This window comes from Salvia splendens, chromosome 19 (genome assembly GCF_004379255.2).
Source record: "Salvia splendens isolate huo1 chromosome 19, SspV2, whole genome shotgun sequence".
Lineage (NCBI taxonomy): Eukaryota > Viridiplantae > Streptophyta > Magnoliopsida > Lamiales > Lamiaceae > Salvia > Salvia splendens.
Window position 1 is genome coordinate 3,174,795 of NC_056050.1, and position 22,090 is coordinate 3,196,884.

The window sequence follows — 22,090 nt, forward strand, 5'->3', positions numbered from 1 at the left end:
TTTTAAAAATTGTACTTCCTCCGTCCCACAAAAGATCACTTGTTGGATGCCATGGGATTTTAGGAGGTTTTGTTTTATGTGTTAAATGGAGAGAGAAAATATAATTTTTATATTAATGTGAGAGCGAACTTTTTCTAAAAATAGAAATGTGACATCTTTTGTAGGACAAACTAAAAAGGAAAATGTGACATTTATTATGGGACAGAGGGAGTAATATGCAAGAGTTCATGACTATGAAATTTCACGAAATACTCACCAAAACAAAAACCAAATTTTATCTAGTAAACCGAAAACCACCAAATAGTTGTCTATAACTAATTATTTCATGAAACAAACACACTATATATTTAATATTGGATATAATCTTGCAAACCAAACCGTCATATTCTAATCACTCGAGACACAAATCGTATACTCGATCTGATACGGATATCACACGAGAGCACTCCGCGGCGTCTCCGGAGCCGCCAGAGGAAGCGTCGGATGATAGCAGCGAGGATGAAGGAAGTACGAGGGAGGAACCAAGGAGGAGTTCAAGGCAGTCAAAGAGGCCAGAATGGTTCAAGAATTATGTTTCACGTTAGTTTAGTGCTTTGGGCTTTTTTGTTATTTTTATTGTTTTCATTGGATTATTTAAATTAGAACTTTTTTGGGTCGAGCATATTATAAGCTCCGTTTCGGATTTTCTTGTTGGTTCTTTCCCGGAATGATCGAGTCGAACCAAACCTAGGGTCCGTAGAATTATAAATAGGGATTCTGTGCATTGAAAGATTATCAATCAATATACCAGAATTTTTCCTTATTTTATCGTATCTTTCTTTCCTCACAAGTTATCATCTTCCACGTGAGAAAACCCTAGGCGTTGGCGGCTGTTCGACGGAGAAGACTCTGCGAACGAACCTCCCTCCTCGGTCTCTCCCGTCGCCGGCGTTCCGATACAGAATCTCTTTGTATCATCTGGTGCTTTCACTGGTTCTCTACCTCCCGACGTTACTCCATCAACTATGACGACAAGCAATTCCAGCGTTGGACAGACCGAACCGATTGGCGTTACTCTCCCTCCGCCCTCATCAGGGGCGAGTCCAGACCTTACGATGGCAGCGCTGTCTTCTCAGTTGGTGCAACTCACTGCTATGATTGGCGAGTTGACGACGCGAATGGACGGAGCCGAATTTCGGCACAGCGACGCGCAAACCCTAGCCCGACCACCTCCGGCGCCTCCTTTCTCCACTCCATACTCGACGCAGCCTTCGATTCCCATGCCGATGTTTACTTACTCTCTGGGTTCGTTATCAACCGTCCACACCATGAGCCATCCTATACCGCCTTTCTCTGCGGGATTTTTGCAGACTTTGGGGTCGACCCAACCGACCTCCTTACCTTACTTTGGGTTTGGGAAAGCGAACGGTCCATTACCGACGGCTACCCGACTCCCACATGCTTCTGCGCAGCCATGGCAGCGGAACATCCCAGTTCAGGGCCGATTGGACCGGGTTCCATTGACCCAACTCCCTATTGTGAACACATCCTCTTGCTGGGGCCCACCTAAACAGATTATCTCTTCGGGAGTATTTCCTTCAGATCATAAGCAGCCTAAATTCAAGATGGATCCACCGAGGTTTGACGGCACAGAGGTCAATAATTGGATTCGAGGAGTGCAATTTTATTTCGACCACGTCGGTACGCCCGAGGCACAGCGTTTACACTATGTAGTAATGCTTTTCGAGCCAATTGTGGCTGATTGGATCTGGAACTATTGTGCGAGCCACGAATTTGTGACGTGGTACGAATTCTTGGATGATGTGCGACGGCGTTTTGACCCACAATGCTACGTGAGTCATGTTGGCCTCCTCAAGAAGCTGCAGCAGACGGGCTCAGTCTCTGATTATCAATTAGCCTTCGAAAAATTACAGACTAAGGTCGTTGGCATCCCTGATCAAGTCCTACTCGATTTGTATGTCGCGGGTTTGAAACAACCAATCCAGGACGAGGTCCTCCTTCATCGCCCGGCTTCCTTGGCCGCGGCCTTCGCTCTTGCATCTCAGTTAGCGGCCTGCAGACCAGATTGGGCACAGCCTCAATCCACTTATTTCCGCCGCCAGTGGCAGCCACGGGACAGTAGACCGCCCGTTTTTTCGAGCCCAACTGGTTCGATTAGCCAGGCATCGCCGGCACCGGTACCTAAGCCAGCCCTGCCAGTCCCGCGTCAACAGGACTCCACGACCACACCTATCATACGTCTCTCGGCTGCTGATAAGGCCGAACGTCGGAGGCAGGGCCTCTGTTTCTTCTGTCCCGAGAAATGGGCAGTGGGGCATGTCTGCAAACACAGATTCCTTGCATACATGGGCGTGCCGGATGATGAAGACGACCCGACTGATTATCCAGAGGACCCCCCACCAGACGAGATAAATACGGCAGATTTGTCCCATTTGTTAACTATTGGGGGTCATCGTCAGTCCAAGTCGCTAACGCTTTCAGGTGCGATCGGATCCGAGCGCGTGTCAGTTTTGGTGGATACAGGAAGCTCTCACGATTTCCTACATCCCCGGATCGCCGAGAGGCTTCGCCTCCCACTGACCGCCGTGAGACCGTTCCGAGTCTACGTTGGTAATGGGGAATCTTTGGTATGCTCTCACATGTGTAAGGCAATCCGCCTGTTGTTGCAAGACACGCCGTTCTCGATTGACTTACACGTCCTGCCGGTGCATGGCCCCGATGTCATTCTGGGGATGGAGTGGTTAGAATCCTTGGGTCGGGTTACCACCGATTTCATCACGAAGTCCATGGAGTTTGTCCGTGATGATAAGCTGATTGTTCTATCTGGTGCTAATCGGCCACCCTCACAGGTTTCACTGACTTGTTTTGCTTCTTTGGTATCACACGCCTCACTCTTCGAGCTATATGAGTTGATCGCGATGGACCCGACTCCGGCTGAGGACTCGCCGACTGCTGCTGTTGAGTTCCCCGCTGACCTGCCGCCAGCCATCAGTATCATCCTGGCCAAGCACACGGCGGTCTTTCAGGTGCCCAAGGGCCTTCCCCCGGTCCGCCAGTTTGATCATCGGATTCACCTCCTTCCTAACTCGAAACCAGTGAACGTGCGGCCTTATCGATACCCATACTTTCAGAAGAATGAGATCGAGAGACAGGTTAAGGAGATGCTTGAGCAGGGCGTCATTCAACGCAGTCAGAGCCCGTTTTCCTCACCAGTCTTATTGGTGCGCAAGAAGGACGACACTTTTCGATTTTGCATCGACTATAGAGCATTGAACAAAGCCACAGTTCCGGACCATTTTCCAATTCCGACGGCGGACGAGCTATTTGATGAGTTGGGCGAGGCTCGTTTCTTCACGAAATTAGATCTCCGTTCGGGATACCATCAAATTCGGATGCACGATTCTGACACGTACAAGACAGCATTCCGCACACATGATGGACACTTTGAGTTTCTGGTTATGCCGTTTGGTCTGACTAATGCCCCGTCAACATTTCAATCGGCTATGAATTGTATTTTCCAGCCCCTCTTGCGGAAGTCGGTGATTGTTTTCTTTGATGATATTTTGGTTTATAGCCCGACCTTGGAATCCCACGGAGATCATCTCGGCCAAGTCTTGTCGATTTTGGAGTTACACTGTTTCTTCGTGAAGTTATCAAAGTGCTCCTTCTGCAGCACGACGATTGATTATTTGGGGCACTTGATCACCGAGGGCCGACTAATGGCCGACCCCGCTAAGATTGAGGCAATGCTTGCGTGGCCCACTCCGGCGACCGTGAAACAGCTCCGAGGATTTCTGGGCCTCACAGGTTATTACCGCCGCTTTATCGCCCACTATGCGATAATTGCAGCACCCCTCACTGATCTACCTAAGAAGGACTCTTTTGATTGGTCCACGGCGGCGAGTAAGAGTTTTGAGGACTTGAAACATGCCATGACTGCGGCGCCGGTTCTCCGCCTGCCGGATTTTTCCAAGACATTTTATTTGGAGACGGATGCGTCTGATTTTGGTGTTGGAGCCGTCCTCATGCAAGATGGCCACCCCTTGGCATTTTTTAGCAAGAAGTTAGGACCCCGACGTCGAAGTGCCTCTACTTATCACAAGGAACTTTATGCTATCGTTGAGGCGGTTCAGAAATGGCGACAATATTTATTGGGTCGTGAATTCGTCATCCGGAGTGATCAAAAAAGCTTGCGGGAGCTACTGCAACAGGTCATTCAAACTCCGGAACAACACCTCTACGTCCGAAAATTGATGGGATATAAGTTCTCGATCGAATACAAACCCGGGACGGCCAACCGGGTGGCTGACGCGCTGTCGCGTAGGGACGAGGAGGTGGTCGTTGATGCTGCGTTGTTGACTGCTTTCGCCCAACCGATTCCGGATATTATGAATTTATTGAAAGAGGAGACTGCAGTGGTGTCGGAATTGTGCCTCTTACGCAAGGAGATTGAGGATGGGACTGAGCACCCCAAGTACTCTATGACTGATGGCCTAATATATTGGGGACATAGGATTGTGGTAAGCAAGGATTCTCCTCTGCGCGAGGCATTACTGTATGAACATCATAGTACACCGCAGGCTGGTCATCCGGGGTTCGAGAGAACGCTTCGCCGCTTAAACGCTTTTTTCCATTGGCCGCATATGAGGCGCGATGTGAAGGCCTTTGTAGCATCTTGTATTACCTGCCAGACGACGAAGTATTCTACGCAAAAACCGGCCGGGCTCCTGCAGCCGTTACCTATCCCGACACAGGTCTGGGAGGACGTCTCGATGGATTTCATAGTGGGGTTACCTCTTTCGAAAGGGTATACTACTATAATGGTGGTGGTCGATCGCCTCTCAAAATATGCTCATTTCGCTCCGCTGCCAGCCCGATTTGATGCCCTGCGAATTGCCCGTTTATTTGTGGAGACGGTGGTCAAACATCATGGGTTTCCTAAAACGCTAATGTCGGATCGTGATCCTATTTTTTTGGGAGCCGTTTGGAAGGATATGCTCCGCCTCAGTGGTACGAAGCTTCACTTTTCGACCGCGTATCATCCTCAGTCCGATGGTCAAACGGAGGTAAGAAACAGGGGTTTGGAGCAGTATTTACGCGCCTTTGCCGCGGATCGCCCGTCGAAGTGGGCGAATTTCCTCCCTTGGGCGGAATTGGCACTTAATTGTTTCCACAACGAGAGCATTGGCACTTCTCCGTTTCGGGCGCTCTACGGGCGTGAACCCCCAGCTCTCGTCGCGGTACAGCCATCAGCAGGACGGATTCGTGAGGAACCGGCAGTGGCAGAGCTGATTGCCCAGCGTTCGGCGCTGTTGGTGGATTTAAGGAAGAGTTTGGCGCGGGCTCATCAACGGATGCGCGATACAACGAATAAACATAGGCGTGACGTGCAGTTTGATATTGGTGATAAGGTTCTTCTTAAGTTGCAGCAATACAGACAACACTCTGTAGCAAAACCTCTATCCGCTAAACTCAGTTGTCGATACTATGGGCCATTCGTCGTCATCGAACGGATTGGTCAGGTCGCCTATCGTCTGCAGTTACCCCCGGGAGCGAGGATTCATGATGTGTTCCATGTTAGTTTACTTCGCCCTTTTGTTGAAGGGAGTTCGCAGGAGGTGGCTGCCACTCTGCCACGTGAGTTTGTGGGGGGTCGATCTGTGGTCTGCCCAGTGGAGGTTCTGGAGAGCCGTATGGCTTTGAAGGATGGCAGCCCGGTGGACCAGATTTTGGTTAAATGGTCAGACGATGAGGGCTCGGTGGCGACATGGGAGCCGCGAGAAGTTATCGCTCGCCATTTCCCATCACTCCTTGTGGGCAAGGAGCATCTTATCCCGGGGGGGTTGATATGGATATCACACGAGAGCACTCCGCGGCGTCTCCGGAGCCGCCAGAGGAAGCGTCAGATGATAGCAGCGAGGATGAAGGAAGTACGAGGGAGGAACCAAGGAGGAGTTCAAGGCAGTCAAAGAGGCCAGAATGGTTCAAGAATTATGTTTCACGCTAGTTTAGTGCTTTGGGCTTTTTTGTTATTTTTATTGTTTTCATTGGATTATTTAAATTAGAACTTTTTTGGGTCGAGCATATTATAAGCTCCGTTTCGGGTTTTCTTGTTGGTTCTTTCCCGGAATGATCGAGTCGAACCAAACCTAGGGTCCGTAGAATTATAAATAGGGATTCTGTGCATTGAAAGATTATCAATCAATATACCAGAATTTTTCCTTATTTTATCGTATCTTTCTTTCCTCACAAGTTATCATCTTCCACGTGAGAAAACCCTAGGCGTTGGCGGCTGTTCGACGGAGAAGACTCTGCGAACGAACCTCCCTCCTCGGTCTCTCCCGTCGCCGGCGTTCCGATACAGAATCTCTTTGTATCACGATCACACTAGAGTTCTCCACCGGATCACTTGAATAGGCACTTGTAATCGCATAGCCACGAGCATTCCGAAATGCCCCGGTGCCTCCGACCACCGCCAGCTCCTTCTCCGCGTCGGTAAACTGGTTCCGGCCGACGACGACGACGGTGCTCCCCTTGAACTCTCCCGAGGTCAAGAAGAAGTTGAGATTCATGGAGGATGCCGAGACATTTAGGTCCATGGATGTGGTGGTTCCTTGCGCTCTTCCCACCTCTTCGGACCCGAATTCCGGCCCCACCGTGACCTTGTCGTCGAAGACGTTGATCCGGCCGAAGGCCGTGGGGGACGTGGCCGTGATGGAGGCGGTGGCGACGGTGAACAAGGTTGCATTTGGGCCTGCGCGGAGGTCGTGGACGTAGAAATGGAGCTTCGTGGTTGCTTTATTTGGCCGGAATAAGGTTTTCAGCCACTTCGCTTTGCCGGCGGTGACAAGGCAAGCAAGTGTTAGGAGAGGAGTGATTATTATTGGGTTCATCATCTTCTTTTTAAGCTTGGGAATTTTGAGTTATGGATGGATATTTTATATGCTCTCTTATTTTTATAAAGATGGAGAAATACTATTGATTACAATGATTGAATATTGTGTGGTTGAAATCGAATAGATTAAATGTAGCTAAGAAAATTGAAGATAGACTCCGTTTTTATTCAACTTTAAATGTAGCTAAGAAAATTGAAGATTACACATTTTCTTTTTTAGTTTGTCCCAACTAAGATGATACATTTTCTTTTTTGAAAACTCTCTCTCTCCAATTAATATAATCAACCACTTTTTCTCACTCCTATTAAAATATTCATCTTTCTTTCTCTCTCTATTTTAATACTTACACCCAACTTTTCTCTCTCCAATTAAATACATTAATCAATAACTCCTAAAATCTCGTGTCGACTAATAAATGTGTCATCTTAACCGGGACGGAGAGAGTATATAATAAAATGTTGAAGAAATAAGTTTCTGGAAATGAAATCCATCACCAAAAGTAGTCGCCATTAACGTTTTTATCAACTATATACTGCACAAATTATTTTAAATAAGTTACTGCTACCCAAAACATGTTTAACTAATTAACTAGTGTCTAGTTATATCAATATTATTTGATTTGTTCTCTAAAAAAATATTATTTGATTTGAACTCAGGCTTGTGATAAACATTTTTGGACCACACTTATGCCGACGTATTGCGACTTCTGCCTACCACAAAGTAATTAATACTCTCTCAGTCTTTTTGTAGATGAGTCGTATTCCATTTTAGATTGTTCTTTTATAACTGAGTTATTTCTTTGTTTTCAAAAAATAATCTATTTTTTTTCTTTTACTTTATTCTCCCTTCATTTCACTTCCTAGAAGTGAAGTCATTTTCCTTTTTTAGTAAAAGTGAAAACATTTCTTCTCACTTACTTTACTCTAACTTACTACTCCTTCCGTCCCGCTTTAAGAGTCCCTAAAGCGGGACGGAGTACTTTATCCTCTCTTCATCTTTCTACGTTTTTCATTTTCTACTTTATTCTTTCTTTACTTAACTCACTTAACACAATTTTTCTTAAATTGTATGCCGAAAAGAAATGCTTCCACTACTATAGAACGGAGGGAGTACAAGTCAATCCTAGATAAATAATCATGTGATAATTAGTCATAGTCAACCCCCTCCAGCTAATATAATCTCATAACTCAATCCTATTCATAGATTATATCTTGATACTATTTTATCTATCAAACCAAACATCACCCTACAATGCACCTTAGCCTTAATTGGGCCGCAATATAGCCCTAAAGTTTGCAATATAGCCCAATTGTAAAAGTGCTGAAATTGGAGCCCATTAAATTCAGCCCAGCTCTTCCATTGATTTCCATTTCCTTCATCGAGGATTCTAGAACGCCGAAGGCAGCCACCGTAATTCACCGGCGCCGCTTTCAATCGGAGGAGTAGAGATGTCGAAAACACTCGTGCAGCCTGTAGGGCAGAAGAGGCTGACGAACGTCGCGGTGGTGCGTCTCAAAAAACATGGAAACCGCTTCGAAATCGCTTGCTATAAGAACAAAGTCCTCTCTTGGCGCTCACGCGTGTGCGTATAAATTTTTGTGTATATTTGTTTGTTTTTATGCTAATTTTTGTTGATCGTGAATTTTAGGCTATGGAATTGGTCTATAATTGTGCCTATTTGGACTGGTAATAGTGAATTGTGTATGATCGTAAATTCGTAACCTACTTTTGGTGTTAGTGGTGAAAAGTTACAAGGAGATGGAAGTGATGAGAAACTTTTTGATGCTGTTTTAAGGATTTCGAATTATAGCTTGTTGATGTTTCTAGTTTGAATGCTGATACTTACTTGTGAGATGTTAAACGTAGAGAGAAAGACTTGGATGAAGTGTTGCAGTCACATACCGTGTATTCGAATGTTTCGAAAGGTGTTCTAGCTAAGTCGAAAGATTTAGTCCAAGCATTCGGGACAGATGATCAAACTAAAGTTTGTTTGGAGGTTAGTATGTTCTGCTTGTGCATATAGGCGTTTTTTGATAGGAATTGCTTTCATGCCTTCAAGTCTGGCAAATGTTTGGCTACTATGGCACAGTTGTAATGTGGGAATTGGAAGGCATTAGGTGTTTAGAGTAAGGTTCATAGGTGAGGATGAGACAGTGAACATCTATTAGTTGATCTAGCGTTTATGACGTAAACTGATAAGCAAGATATCTCTTACTAATTTCTAGTAAGTAAAACTGCAAACTATAGCAAAGAAGGGTATTCACCTCATTGTGAATCCATGAATAAAAACGGTCATGGAGAACGCAATAGTGGAATGTTGCACTCTTTTAGATATTGCAATTCTGGAATCCGTCTGAGTTCTGCTTTTAGTTGTTGAAGGGACACTTGGTTTTTATTGATACATTGCTGCACAAGTTGTGATGCATGTCGTGAATGAGTATTGAGTAATCCTTTCCTACTGCAGATTTTAGAGAAAGGAGAGCTGCAAGTTGCAGGGAAGGAGAGGGAGTCCCAATTATCCAGTCAATTTAGGGATATTGCAACTATAGTTATGCAGAAGACTTATAACCCTGAAACTAAACGACCTTATACCATAAGCATGATTGAGCGTCTAATGCATGACATACATTTTGCCGTGGAACCAAATAGCAGCTCAAAGAAACAGGTGCTATAAAGTTTATTGTAATTTTGTGACACACTTGCATATCCTTGAATTCTACTGTACTCAATAGCCCCTTAAATCTCTTTCTTTGTTCACTTTGCCGTTGATCGTGTATTTCACAAGAATGTGTGATTGACTCCCCCCTGACCAGTTATTATCTTTATTTTTATTTCCTTTTTGTTGTGTGATGGTCTCTTGACTCTCTTCCGTTTTTTCTTTACCTGGTTGTCATATTGGTAATAAGTTCCAACTGTTTTACAGGCATTAGAAGTCATACGCGAGCTCCAAAAGCTGTATCCAATCAAACGATCACCCATGAGACTGCGATTAACTGTACCAGAAAAGAACATGCCATCACTTTTGGAAAAGATCAATGGTTGGAATGCTACCATTGTTTCAAGAGACGAATCAGGAAGTCAGCTGGCTGTTGTAAGTTCGATATCTTAACCTACAACCACTTTTTTTATGGCTCATTGGATTTGAAAAATAATTTCTTAATGTTCTTTTCTGCTGAATACGATAAGTACAGAATTCTTTAAGAAACTGTCTTCTATCTACCTTGAGAGTTCAGAATTGAAGTTATTTTTAGTTACCTATGTTTATGCATATACACTAAGCACATACTTTATACTTTGAAAATGTGTAGTGTTAACTAGGATTTAGGAACAATGTGTGAATTGTGATTCTCAGCATAATGCCAAAAAGAATGTAATTGAAAACTCGATTATGGAATATTCAAAATTCTAGATAGCTTATGGTAGCACATGAATGTGAATTGGTAATATTTTTGTGCTCTTTGTTTGACATGGTCAACTAACTATATTTTTTGTCGGTGGCAGATTTGTGAACTGGAACCAGGTTTTTTCCGTGATTGTGATGCTTTAGTGAGGAGTCTGCAGGGAAGATTGGACATTCTTGCAGTGAATGTGCACTTGGATAGTGATACACATGTGGATCACTATGATGATCTTGAGGAGGAATCATCAAGTGTGCAGGTCGTCTCTAAGGCCCCTGTTGTTCAACTGAATGAAAAACTTGAGAAGCAAACAATTTCCTCGAAAGAGGGGAGTTCCCAGGGAGAGGTAAAACAGCAAAAATGCAACACCTGCAATGCTTTTGTTGGTGATGCAAAGGAGTATCGAGAGCACTTTAAGAGTGAATGGCACAAGCACAACATGAGACGAAAGACGAGGCAGCTCCCTCCCCTTAGTGCTGAAGAATGCATGGGTGACATGGAAATCATCGACTCCAAAGCTGATCTCAAGGACTACTCATTCTGACTTGGGATGTATTTTGTTGTTTGAACTGCGTTTGTCATGAGTAGATGATTTTGTTCACTTTGTATCACACATGGAAAAAGAAGTTGCTGATTTGTATAAGGCTGCTGTGTAGTGGAATTGAGGGTGTGGTTCAATGTTTTGGTATCACATAAAATATTTACTATTCCAAATCTCTCAATCTACAACTTGAATTTTATATCCAAAGTAGACAATTACTAGAATTTCAAACATTTACAAAATTATATACCTTTCAAACATTACATACCCATGAGTAGACATGCCCAAGGTTCCGGTCGGTTATGGTTCGGAACCACCGGTTTTGGTTCCAGAAAATCTCGAATCAGAACTGAACCTTGAGTATATTTTGCGGTTGTGGTTCCAGTTTGAAAACCTCCGGTTTCGATTCCGAACCGGCTGTTATTCGAGTTTCGGTTCCGAACTGCTGGATTTAGATGATTTTTTGCGGTTTCAGTTCGATTTTACAGTTTTTTGGCGGTTTTTTGCGGTTCCGGTTGGGAATCGTCCGGAACCGGCGGTTCCGACACGATTTAGGTTCTGGAATTTTGGAACTTGAACCAGCCCACGGTTCCAAAAGTGGCAGCTTCGGTTCCATTTAAATTTCACGGTTCCGGTTTGGAACCATAACCGCCGATTACGATTACACGGTTAACCGTCTGTAAACATTGGGTATCTCTACGCATGACACAAATACATACATTGTACACACACTACACACTGTGTGCAGACACACAGTGCACTACACATTATGTGTAGTGAGTGTGCATATAGTATCTCTATTCATTGAGTGTGTGTATTGTGTGCAGTTATGTAGCGTTGGCCTTGCAGCGTAAGGATTCAAACTCAAGCCGCTATAGAATAAAAGGTTTCTAAGACCAATTCCACGACCACTTGCATTGATACTAGATTACATAACTTTATAGCAGGTACCATATAATAGTATATATACATAAACGTTAAAATTATTGGGGGGCAGTCGCCCTCATCACCCATGTAGGTCCGCCACTATATGTAGAGTGTGTATAAGTCTACACAGTGTGTAGTGTGTATTCAATGAGTATGTCATGTGCATATTGTGTGTGTGTGTGTGTGTGTGTGTGTTGTTTGTATCGTGTGGTGTAGTGTGTGTGTGAAAACCATTCTGCCACCTATCAATTAATACTCTATCAATTAAACTAGGTGCAAAAGTGCAAGAACCAAAATACCAGCAAAATTCGAAACGTTAAAATAATGAGCAGCCAATAAAGTGAAGAATAACGTAGGCACCACCCACCAAAACTTTGCCCCTATACAAGTGATCGTGTTTTTACTCACTTTTTGAGGTGGGGGTAGGAGGTGGGTGTTGCCTAACAACTTACAACTCAAATAACCTACAACATGCCATTTTATGCAACTAGTAAAATAAAAGAACAGTAGAGAAAAATGTGCCGTAAAAACTGTAATGAAAAATTCTACAATAACCTTCTTTGATTAAATGGAAATCCAAACTATATACACTCGCAACCAAGAGTAGGTCGACAAGCCGCAGCACAGCACAAAGAGCTGAGAGGATAGCTGCTATGAGTCTCAGCTCAGTGTTCCTTCCATGTAGATAGGCTGATGTTGTAAATAATACTAGTACTGAATCTTTCTCATAAAGAAACACTGGCTCGTGTTCCTCTCTCTTAAATCAGTACGACCAATCATCTTTACTTGTTTCTCAAACACTAACGGCAACTTCTGATATTAAGCTGCACAAACAGCTATTACCAGATGAATGACAAAGCCATCAGGGAGATGATTTCCAGTCGAACTGAATATCGTTGAACCCATTGACTGTCCCCATACCATCATGCAGTTGGCTGCCTAAATCCTGTTGTTGGCTCAAGCTCTGCTCCCGTGCCATTGCCAAACCTGCTCTCCCGTTCATAGACAGGGCGTTATTGCCAACTGCTGATAGGACCCCATTTGCTGGGGTGGATTGGCTGTGTCCATTGCTGAGGTTTCCAAATCCCAAACCACTATTCAATGGGTTGCCATTTGCTACTCCATGACCTCCCAAACTATTGATTCCATTCATAGCAGCAGTGTTGTTTGCCGACAGCATTCCATTAACATTTTTTATGTCAGCGCTCATTGCCCCAGTGCCCATCATGCCGGCCCCTCCAAGCTGTGAAGAAATCATCATGTCATGTATAATTTTCTGTACTGAGCTTTGTGAATCATGCACATCTGCATCGCCAGATATAGAAGGTTGTTGCATCGAAACATTTGGTGGATTTAAGGAGTTTGCAGGAGCTCCTGATAAACCACCATATGGAGATGGTTGTGGGTTATTAGAAGATGATGGCGCGGGGGATTGGAAAGGGGAAGGAGCAGACAGAGTTTGCGGCATAGCGCTTGAAGAGCCAGGGGATAGCATCTGGACATTGTTACCTCCTCCGTATGGACTGTTTGCATTTGAAATAGGGTTTTGATGTCGGGAGTTGATAGAATTCTGGTGGAGCAGCATGGCAATGTTGCTAGTAGATGAAGTTGTGGGCCCTGTGTTTGTAGTGTTGCTCACACCCTGCATGCCATTACTAGCAGCAGCAAGTTGCATAACAGTAGCCTGTGCAGGATTGCTTGCAATTTGGCCCATCGTTTTCTGCTGCTGCTGCTGGCCATCATTTCGCTGAGGTTGCCCTTGAAACCCAGGTTTTGTTATTTGAGGAAATTTGGTCAAGCTCTCTGGAGAACATAAAAAAAATTGCTCATAAATAATCACAAAAATTAGTTGTGAAACTGAGAAATATTAGAAAAAAACTCCTGAGACAGATTAGTTGCACGAAAGTTCAAAACTGAATGAAATAATAAGGCACGTTAAGAATCGTGAAGAGATGGAAGGCTTCATAGCGTTAACTAGTAAAAACTAAAGATGAGGAAAAAGAATCAGAAATAGCACGGAGAGAAATCTAGCCTCGTCTATTGACTCAAATACAGATTGTTACAGATTCACTATCATATTACTCCCTCCGTCCCATTCAAGATGGCCACCTTTCCTTTTTTGTTTGTCCCAATCAAGATGACCACTTTCCAATTTTGAAAATAACATCCTCTCTCCTCATTAAAATATTCAACTACATTTTTCCTCTCTACTTTATTCCACCTAACAACTCTTCCTAAAATCTCGTGTCACTCAAGAATGTGGCCATCTTGAGAGGGACGGAGGGAGTATTTTTTAAGATTCAAGCTTACCCATAGGACCTGTTCCATTTTGGCGGCCATAATCAATAAGATCTTTCATGCTATTCACCACTTCTGATATCTGCAATTTCGTAAGTAACATAAGCATAAGCCAAAAGATCATTAAAGGGCCAAATAGTGAAGAAAATGATGTTACTTAGCACCAATCAAATGTGATTCTATCAGCAAAATATAAACCAAACGCCGTCCATGCATGTGAGTAAAGAAAATAAACCATAGCTGAGACAATGCATTGTCGGACACTTAGGAAGCAGCCAAAAGAGTTTGGATGTTGGTCTCTATATCTATACTTCCCTTAAATGAAGATTGAAGGAGTCAAGGTCATTAATCAGTTAATTCCATATTTATCCTAAGTCTTGCTATAATCCTCCTATGCGATGGCTCCCCTAAAACAGCCTGCGGAAATCACTCACAAAGATCCCCTGCATCAAGTCAATTTCCTACGAATCCTATCTCAATGAGTCAATGGTTTGTTGTTTTTCAGGTAAAGCATCAGCTACTCCTAGGCCTCTGTCACAGCAACCTAGAACGTTGCATTACGATTCAGTACATTTGTTGGGATTATTCGGACAAGGACATAGTCAAGATGGGGAATCATTTTGTAACTTTGGACAAAGATAATGTTCGGTTTGATAAAGTTGAGGACTATATGTATCCTCCAATATTTGATGACGGCCCATCTACTATGATGGCACACTTGTTTCTCTCCCAAGTGTACTGGTGACAATGTTCATCATCACATACTACTATTTTAGTCCACACACACTAACAATGGAAGTCATAAAGTGGAGTCCACTTTGAATCTTCTATGTCTTTCGAGGGCGAATCGCAAAATCCTACTCAATCAGGGGATAAAGGTGATGAGATAACTAATTAGTTAATTTATCATCATTGTATTCTTGTCCTTTATAGACGTGTAACACGTGTTTTGTTTAATTTAGGATTTATTGTTTCTGCATTATTTTCCAACTTAATGTTATGGATGGCGTATGGCGGCTTAAGGCGGTGAGCCCAATAACCGCCCTAGGGATATGGCATATCGATATGGCGGTTAATAAATAAATTAATAAAATATTAGTAATATATGTATGTAGTACTCCCCCCGTCTAAGCGAGACGTTTCTATTTTGGCACAAGAATTTTTAGTGGTGTTTAGTGAATTAAATTATTAATAGTAAAATAAGAAAGAGAAAGAGATAAACCAATAAGAGAAAGAGAGAAGATAAAGTAAGAAAGAGAAAGAGAGAATACAGTAAGAGAGAGGATAAAGTAGGAGAGATAAGAGGACGAAGTATGAGAGATGAGTGAGTTGATTGTTGCCAAAAAAAGGAAACGTCCCAGTTAGGTTGGAACGTTCCAAAAAGGAATACGTCTTCCTGGGACGGAGGGAGGGAGTATATAAATTCAAAAAATTAGAAAATAATAAAAAAATGTTATATATCAAGTAGTATTAAAACAATAAATAAAGCATAGCCATAAGCAATTGTATAATATGCCTACAATAAGAAGTCTTACTTCAACAATCAAAATATAAATCTGCACTTTAACTAAAAATCAGTATGATAAAATTATGCATCCTAATTAAAAATCTGGGCAGAGGTGGCGGGGGGCAGTGACGGGACTAGGGTAGTGGGGTGGCGCAGCACAGGTAAGTTTTTCTTTAGAGGGAAAACTGATTCTAAAAAAAGCCCTAGGTTTTGAGTTAATTGTGAGTTTTTTTATTAATTGGGCCGGGTTTAGGGTTAAAAACAAGTGGGCCGGGGTATTTGGTTAATTGGGCTGAGGTTTAGACTTTGGGGGCAGCCCAATCAAAATGGATGCCATAAAGGCCATGGCCTCACTCATGGCGGCAAATGGCAGTAGCCATAAATTGTTCCGTGGCGACTCGTGGCAATGACGTTTTTTCGGAAACCCGCCATGCAATGGCACCATGGCAGATTTTTAATAACACTTTATTACAACTAAGAGAAGATCTTCTATTTTGGTTTCATTAGCCGCCTATATATATGGCTTTTCGGACTTCAAATTTGAACGGTGGAAATATTAATGAAGTATGAGAGAATGAGTTCTACTTGTTCGCCTATTCGTATTCTTCTTTAGGAATAAAAAATTAGTGTTCATAGTGTTCTTTCAGTATTCATCTTGAATCAAAGGAATTTCACTTTATATAAACATGTTTCTGGCATTCCGTGCATTCCGTTGAATCAACAGAATTTTCCGTATTCCTTTCAAATCAACGGATTAATGCTATAATTCATACACTTTCATGCATCAAAGATGCGCAACATTTATTTTACCTTCACCAAACTGCAAATTAATGTAGAAAATGAAGTTATAGTTCTAATGTGTACCCATTCTTATTATGGATTTTTAGTAGGCACATTTACTATAATACTATAAGTAGACTTGCTAACAAATTAATACTGTTAACATTTTTCATTTTACTTTCTGAGCCAGGAGTTTGCATTTGCAAGGCAATTGTTTTCGCTTGTGCCTTATATCTAGCACCTTGAATCACTGATAACCATTGCTTCTTATCATTATACTTCAAACTAAGTAGGAACCTGTTTTGCCCATAAATCTACCTTATAATCATCTCACTGAGTGCTTCAAAATCCAATCACAATTTTCAATCAGGTACAGCAATACAATTAATGAAAGAGGAAACGACATTACCTGCAGGCACCGCACATATCTCTTGGTATATCCTAAATCGTTTACTAATGGAACTTCCAATGCTTTAGCAAGCTGACGAGCTGACGCAACAAACCTGGAATGCAAAGTGGAGAAACAAATAAATAGCAGTATCAAATATAATGGCATTGCTTTTTCTAGACAGACAGTTTCCTCAATGTGCAACATATGCATATGAAAATTCCAGGACGCCAAACAGAAGAAGATTCTATGTGAAAAAAACATCAGCTGCAAAAAGAACACAACACATATACAAACACAATAGCAGGAAGCCTTCTAAATGAATCAGTATAGAATTTTTTCTTGAACCAAAATTAAAATCAGAAAAGCAATGAAGATCTGCAGAAGTTACAGAACCAGTTAAATGCAATTTTTATTTCAATTTAACATGAGTCTCAATAAGAATATCATGTCAGCCATACCACAAACCAGTGACCTAAACAGTCTAGCTGTAATGCATTTGACATGTGATGGACTATTCCCTCAAATTAAAGAACAGAAAGCTTTTGTAAAATGATTTTCAGTATTGAGACTAAGACTTTCAGCGTAGAGCCATTTATGTTATACAATGCAGCAGAAAAAAAAACTAAAAAATAGAAATAGCACCTACTTCCAAGTTCCACCCGATCATAAAAAAAGAACACATTGACTAAATGTGGGATGCTGCGGCTAATACATGCATGCATATCATTCAACACTTATGTAGGAGATTTTATACACTCACATATTGCAGTTATTTTGTATCTCAGAAACAGATGCACTGGGAGATGCAGTTGAGGTAGCAGCCTGGCATTTTTGGGCAGCTGCACCAAGTTGACCAACCTGCAGTCCAATATCAACCTAGTAAATGCGTACAGTAAGAGATGGAGGGACTGCTTTAGCACCATTGGCTAATCAAAAAGACAGATAGATGAAGAATCCAGCCTCGACCAAACTAGTTCAGTATGAACTTGCAATCATAATGGAGAAAATTTGTTCTTATATGAATTTTAATATAGTAACCTGGGGAATCAACAATCTTCTAGGAATAAGCTCTTCATGACGTCGAGCACAAAATTCCCACGAGCATATCTGCCATTTAGTTAAGAGAACAGCGAGAGTCAATAAATAGCAAGATCAAGGTAAAACAACAAGGACAGTAGTTATTCTTCCATAGAGTAACCTTAAGGTTGGGAGAGAAAATAATTCGAAGCTGACCGTCCCGAACAACACGAAGTTGCTCAAAGACGCTTTCCTGTGTTGCTTTTGCATAATCCAGAACAATTTGGCCAGATGAATTCTGATACTCCTGGGGCATGTCAACATAGAGCAGTTCTTCTAAAGTACCACTTTCATATTTTATTTTGAAGAGTCTGGGTAGCACCTCAGCAGTTGCCTCTAACAGATGTTAGAAAACAATGTCAAATGGCAGATATAGTGTTAATCTATTTACATTACATTACATTACAACAATTTTCCAATTGCAGATATTTCTGCTCTAGTTTTCCATGAGCCTGGGAGGTGGGGATAGGGGTAGTAGACATTCTAAAGAAGTCAAAGGAGCCTTAAGCTGGTATCCATGAAATCATCATGACCGATTAAAGAGCAACCAAGCAAAAAACTGTAGAGACAGTATGAAACCATAACATAATATTCTCTAACATTAAAGAAAACAGACCAAATCCACGGCCAGGCTTGCGGTTGCAGATTTCACAATGCCAAACATCCTGCGCAATGGTTAAATTGCAAACATTGGTTAAAGATGAAGTACATGAACAACAAATCTCAATATTAGATAAGGATACAATACTTTTTGCTTCTATCACTTTTAAGAGCTGAGTTGAACACATACTGTTTTGGCACAAGCAATATAATCATTAGATGATTTTTCAAAAAATTTTATAATCAATGATACACAGAATACTACGACTTCAGTGCATAAAAAATAAAAGAGTGCTGGAAATCAATGCAAATCAAAAGATTTGAACTTTTGGTCCTGGGGTGCAGTCAACCAGACATACAAACAGAGGGGTATTTTGTAAGATGAATAACTAAATTCTAGTATTAAGTTATAAAAAAAATGGAAAATCTGCAACACTTATTATACTGCCAAAAAGGAATAAAATGTAAAGGAGAAATCTTGATGGAAGTCAATTCATTATTCATAATGAAATCTAACAGACCTGGGGGAAAACTCCTTGACGACCACTTCCATACATCGAGACACACCATTTTTTCTTGGCATTAGGCACAAAAAATTCACCTACGAATTTCCTCCAGAACTCAATACCGTTATCCTACAAAACAAGTTATGCAAGTCTCTTCTGTCAAATTAACCTAAAACACTAGATAGTCTTTTTTCTTGACAAATAAACTAATTCGGTGGCATTGTCTTACTTCAGGTCTATGTTGTTGCTGGTACATGTAATCAGTTAGCCTTTGGGCACACCTTCCAGGCTCATAGCTGGGTTTTAAAGGAGACCTAATAGGCAAATTCTGGTTTTGAAACTGAGATAGTAGCTGGGATCTTTGTTGAGGCATGGATGTTAATAGTTGCTGTTGCTGAATTTGTAAAAGCCTCTGCTGATGCAAAATCTGTGCAGCCGCAGCTGCCTGATAGGACTGTCTTGACATGAGGAGATGCTGTTGTTGCTGATGCATAAACAGAGATGAGTCGGACTGTTGAGGTTCCATCTTGACAGGACCCAAGCCTCTCATATTTTGTAGTTGCAAAGATTCCAATCTCACAGGACCAAGGTTACGCAAAGCTTGCAGCTGCTGTGGTGCTTGCTCATTACTTACTTGCGGCTCCAGCTTAAGATGCCCCACGCCTCCTAATCCAGCTCGCATTCCCTGATATTGCTGCTGCTGTGGCTGTTGTTGGGTATTGCTCTGAGCTGAAAACTGCTGCATCTGCTGCTGATTGTGTTGAAAATTCTGAGCATCATGTTGCTGGTCTGTCAGCATTTGGCCGCTTGAATTATTTGAGAACTGCTGCTGGCCTTGAACTTGACCAGATGAATTTAGGTTCGATGTCATAGGTGAAGACATATAAGATGAGGAAGGCTGGTTATATCCCATCCCATTTCCAATGCCAGAAAGTGGATCAGACTCTGCCGCACCATCCATAAGCCCTCTCTGGGAGCTGCCAGGAGCAGAACGCAGGTCCCCATTTCCAAATGACTGACGGTGCAAAGATACATTGGGAGCATTCCCAATCACGTTCATGCTATTAAACTGATTTCGGGGAGACACCATAGATGGAAATGCATTTTGAGAAGGCACGCCACTGCCACCCCCCTGATTGCCCAAAAGTCCCGAATTTGCTCTAAGTAAAGAAGGCGGAACTGGCTGGCCTCCACCAAGTGGGGCTGGAGGGCCCTGCGGCACCATTTTTCGCTGAAATCAACACACTTCAAATTACAAGACTCTAGATATTACTATCAGAATTACGCCACCTCAATAACATCAATAGCCTTCACAGCAGGAAAGCATGGCAACGACACAATTTGCTATCTATCTAGTCATACAACCGAGTAACGCTAGCAAGCCAGCCCACTGATCTACAATAAGGAAGAACCAACAAAAGAATGGGGATAAGCCTCATGCATGAAGACTTTTTATTGTGTTTACGCAGAATTCAAGCTGAAAGAAATCTATAAATTAGGAAAGGCTAACTTTGTCGCCGGACATTCTAAGTACACTCCTCTTCTATTGAAGTCATAACCTTTTCTTCCAGTCATATGAAACCCTGAAAATTGCAGTCAATTCAAGTCAGGTTACTCATCCGCATCCCCAAAATAGCCACAAATCTGATTATCATATCATATGAATTCAAAAAAATAAAAAATATCAGTGAAAGGAACATATTGAGGAACTAAACAATAGGAAAAAGGTTGGTGCTGCTACTGATTAAATCTAGCAAACGATAAATGACAGCGAAAAATCACTAAATGAAGGGGAAAGGACATAGCTGATCAAACCCTAAAAATCTACTCAGAAGATAAAAAAGCACTCGATCCAACGCATTACTCTGATTGAGCATGCAAAACAGGCAACTAATCACTAATTACTTAAGCAAAACAATCAAAAATTCAAATTGAGAAAACAAGCATGGAAATGAAGCAGATACTTACCGAAGTAGGATTTCAATACGAAAATGGAGGATTTCAAGGCTGGCGTCACTCAAATCCACGGAATTCAGATTAAGCTACTCTCACTGATTTTTTACTGTTTTGAAGAGTCACTTAATTAAAATAAATGAATTTAATTATCTTCCGAATACACAGAATCAATTACACAGATAGATATGTTTAAGTGTATACCAAAAATGTCTCCTTCAAATCAAATTGAAATACACAGTTTTATTGAGTGAAGTTTTAGAGGGAGAAAGGAAAGATGCAACAGAGATGAGAGAGAAAGACAGAGAGTTGTGTGTTGTGTTTTTATGGCGGACGTCAAAACGGTATTAGATCGGATTGAATATTTTCTCCCAAATTTCATTCTCTCTCTCGCTTTTCTTTTCTGTATAAATATTAAATTTACTAATTCATTATTGTTTTTATTCCTAGAATTACCTGTTCTTATTTAATTTAATTTTTGATTCTAGTATCTTTATTTATTTCTCATGTGTATGGATATAAGTGACTTATGTCGAGAGGATTACATCAGATAATCATTATTAGTTTTTTATGGTAATTTAACCATATCTTATTGGTTAAAGGATAACTGTCTAATTAATTGAGTTATGTCTATCTTATTTGAGTGGATTTTATAGTTTTATATTCATATATGTATGAATTATGTGTACAACATCCCAAAAATATGCTTTAACAAAATTTCCTATTATGATAAGAAAATTAATAATTTAGAATTTTTTGATAATGAATTCAATATCCCAAAATGAATAAAATGTAGCTAAAATTTTGGGTGTCATATCAATTTTGATTTCCCTCCCAAAATTATTTAAGTAAAAAATTGAAATGGTGAAAATTCATGTATATACATATAAATAATTCTTAATAAATGAGTCGTTTATAAAAATAATAGATAGAGATAAATGACTCATCAAACTCTAATAATTGGTGGAGAGCCTAATTAAGAATGAACCAAGAATGATAAACTCCTCATAAATGGACAGTTATTTATATCCTTCTGGACATAACTTCTGGAATTATATTGACAACCGAGACATAGCTGTAAGATTTGTAAAATTATGAAAATCTATTAAATTATGGAATTTTACTAAATTATTAAGCTATTATTACTCGTCAATTTTGTTCATTTTTTTCCTTTATTATTTTTTTTTTTGGTAATACGAAACGGACCATCATTTTT

At 41.3% G+C, this 22,090-nt stretch overlaps 3 protein-coding genes across 7 annotated transcripts; 1 reads left to right on the forward strand and 2 right to left on the reverse strand.

Annotated features, from left to right (window-relative positions):
- Positions 1–6,207: 6,207 nt before the first annotated feature.
- LOC121778801 (dirigent protein 11-like) lies at positions 6,208–7,003 on the reverse strand. Its single transcript, XM_042176204.1, has one exon. The coding sequence runs from the start codon at positions 6,894–6,896 to the stop codon at positions 6,279–6,281; it is 618 nt and encodes a 205-aa protein (XP_042032138.1). The 5' UTR covers positions 6,897–7,003; the 3' UTR covers positions 6,208–6,278.
- A 1,251-nt stretch (positions 7,004–8,254) lies between these two features.
- On the forward strand, positions 8,255–11,008 carry LOC121780062 (ribosome maturation protein SBDS-like). The gene is made up of 5 exons (XM_042177587.1): positions 8,255–8,478; positions 8,763–8,892; positions 9,361–9,561; positions 9,820–9,987; positions 10,398–11,008. Exons 1-5 carry the CDS (start codon positions 8,345–8,347, stop codon positions 10,836–10,838), a joined length of 1,074 nt encoding a protein of 357 aa, XP_042033521.1. The 5' UTR covers positions 8,255–8,344; the 3' UTR covers positions 10,839–11,008.
- A 1,050-nt stretch (positions 11,009–12,058) lies between these two features.
- On the reverse strand, positions 12,059–21,217 carry LOC121779497 (transcriptional corepressor SEUSS-like). Of its 5 annotated transcripts, XM_042176826.1 has the most exons (12): positions 20,890–21,182; positions 20,432–20,504; positions 20,212–20,316; positions 19,151–20,134; positions 18,937–19,050; positions 18,432–18,480; positions 17,937–18,151; positions 17,777–17,845; positions 17,499–17,596; positions 16,757–16,850; positions 14,073–14,142; positions 12,059–13,565 (listed from the first exon to the last, which is right to left on the reverse strand). In XM_042176826.1, the coding sequence occupies exons 4-12, from the start codon at positions 20,009–20,011 to the stop codon at positions 12,625–12,627; spliced, it is 2,511 nt and encodes an 836-aa protein (XP_042032760.1). In that variant the 5' UTR covers positions 20,012–20,134; positions 20,212–20,316; positions 20,432–20,504; positions 20,890–21,182; the 3' UTR covers positions 12,059–12,624. The 5 variants fall into 5 exon arrangements, with proteins under 5 accessions (XP_042032760.1, XP_042032758.1, XP_042032757.1 ...); XM_042176824.1 differs by having other exon boundaries at positions 19,151–20,504; positions 20,890–20,983; positions 21,079–21,217; XM_042176823.1 differs by having other exon boundaries at positions 19,151–20,316.
- Between the last annotated feature and the right edge of the window lie 873 nt (positions 21,218–22,090).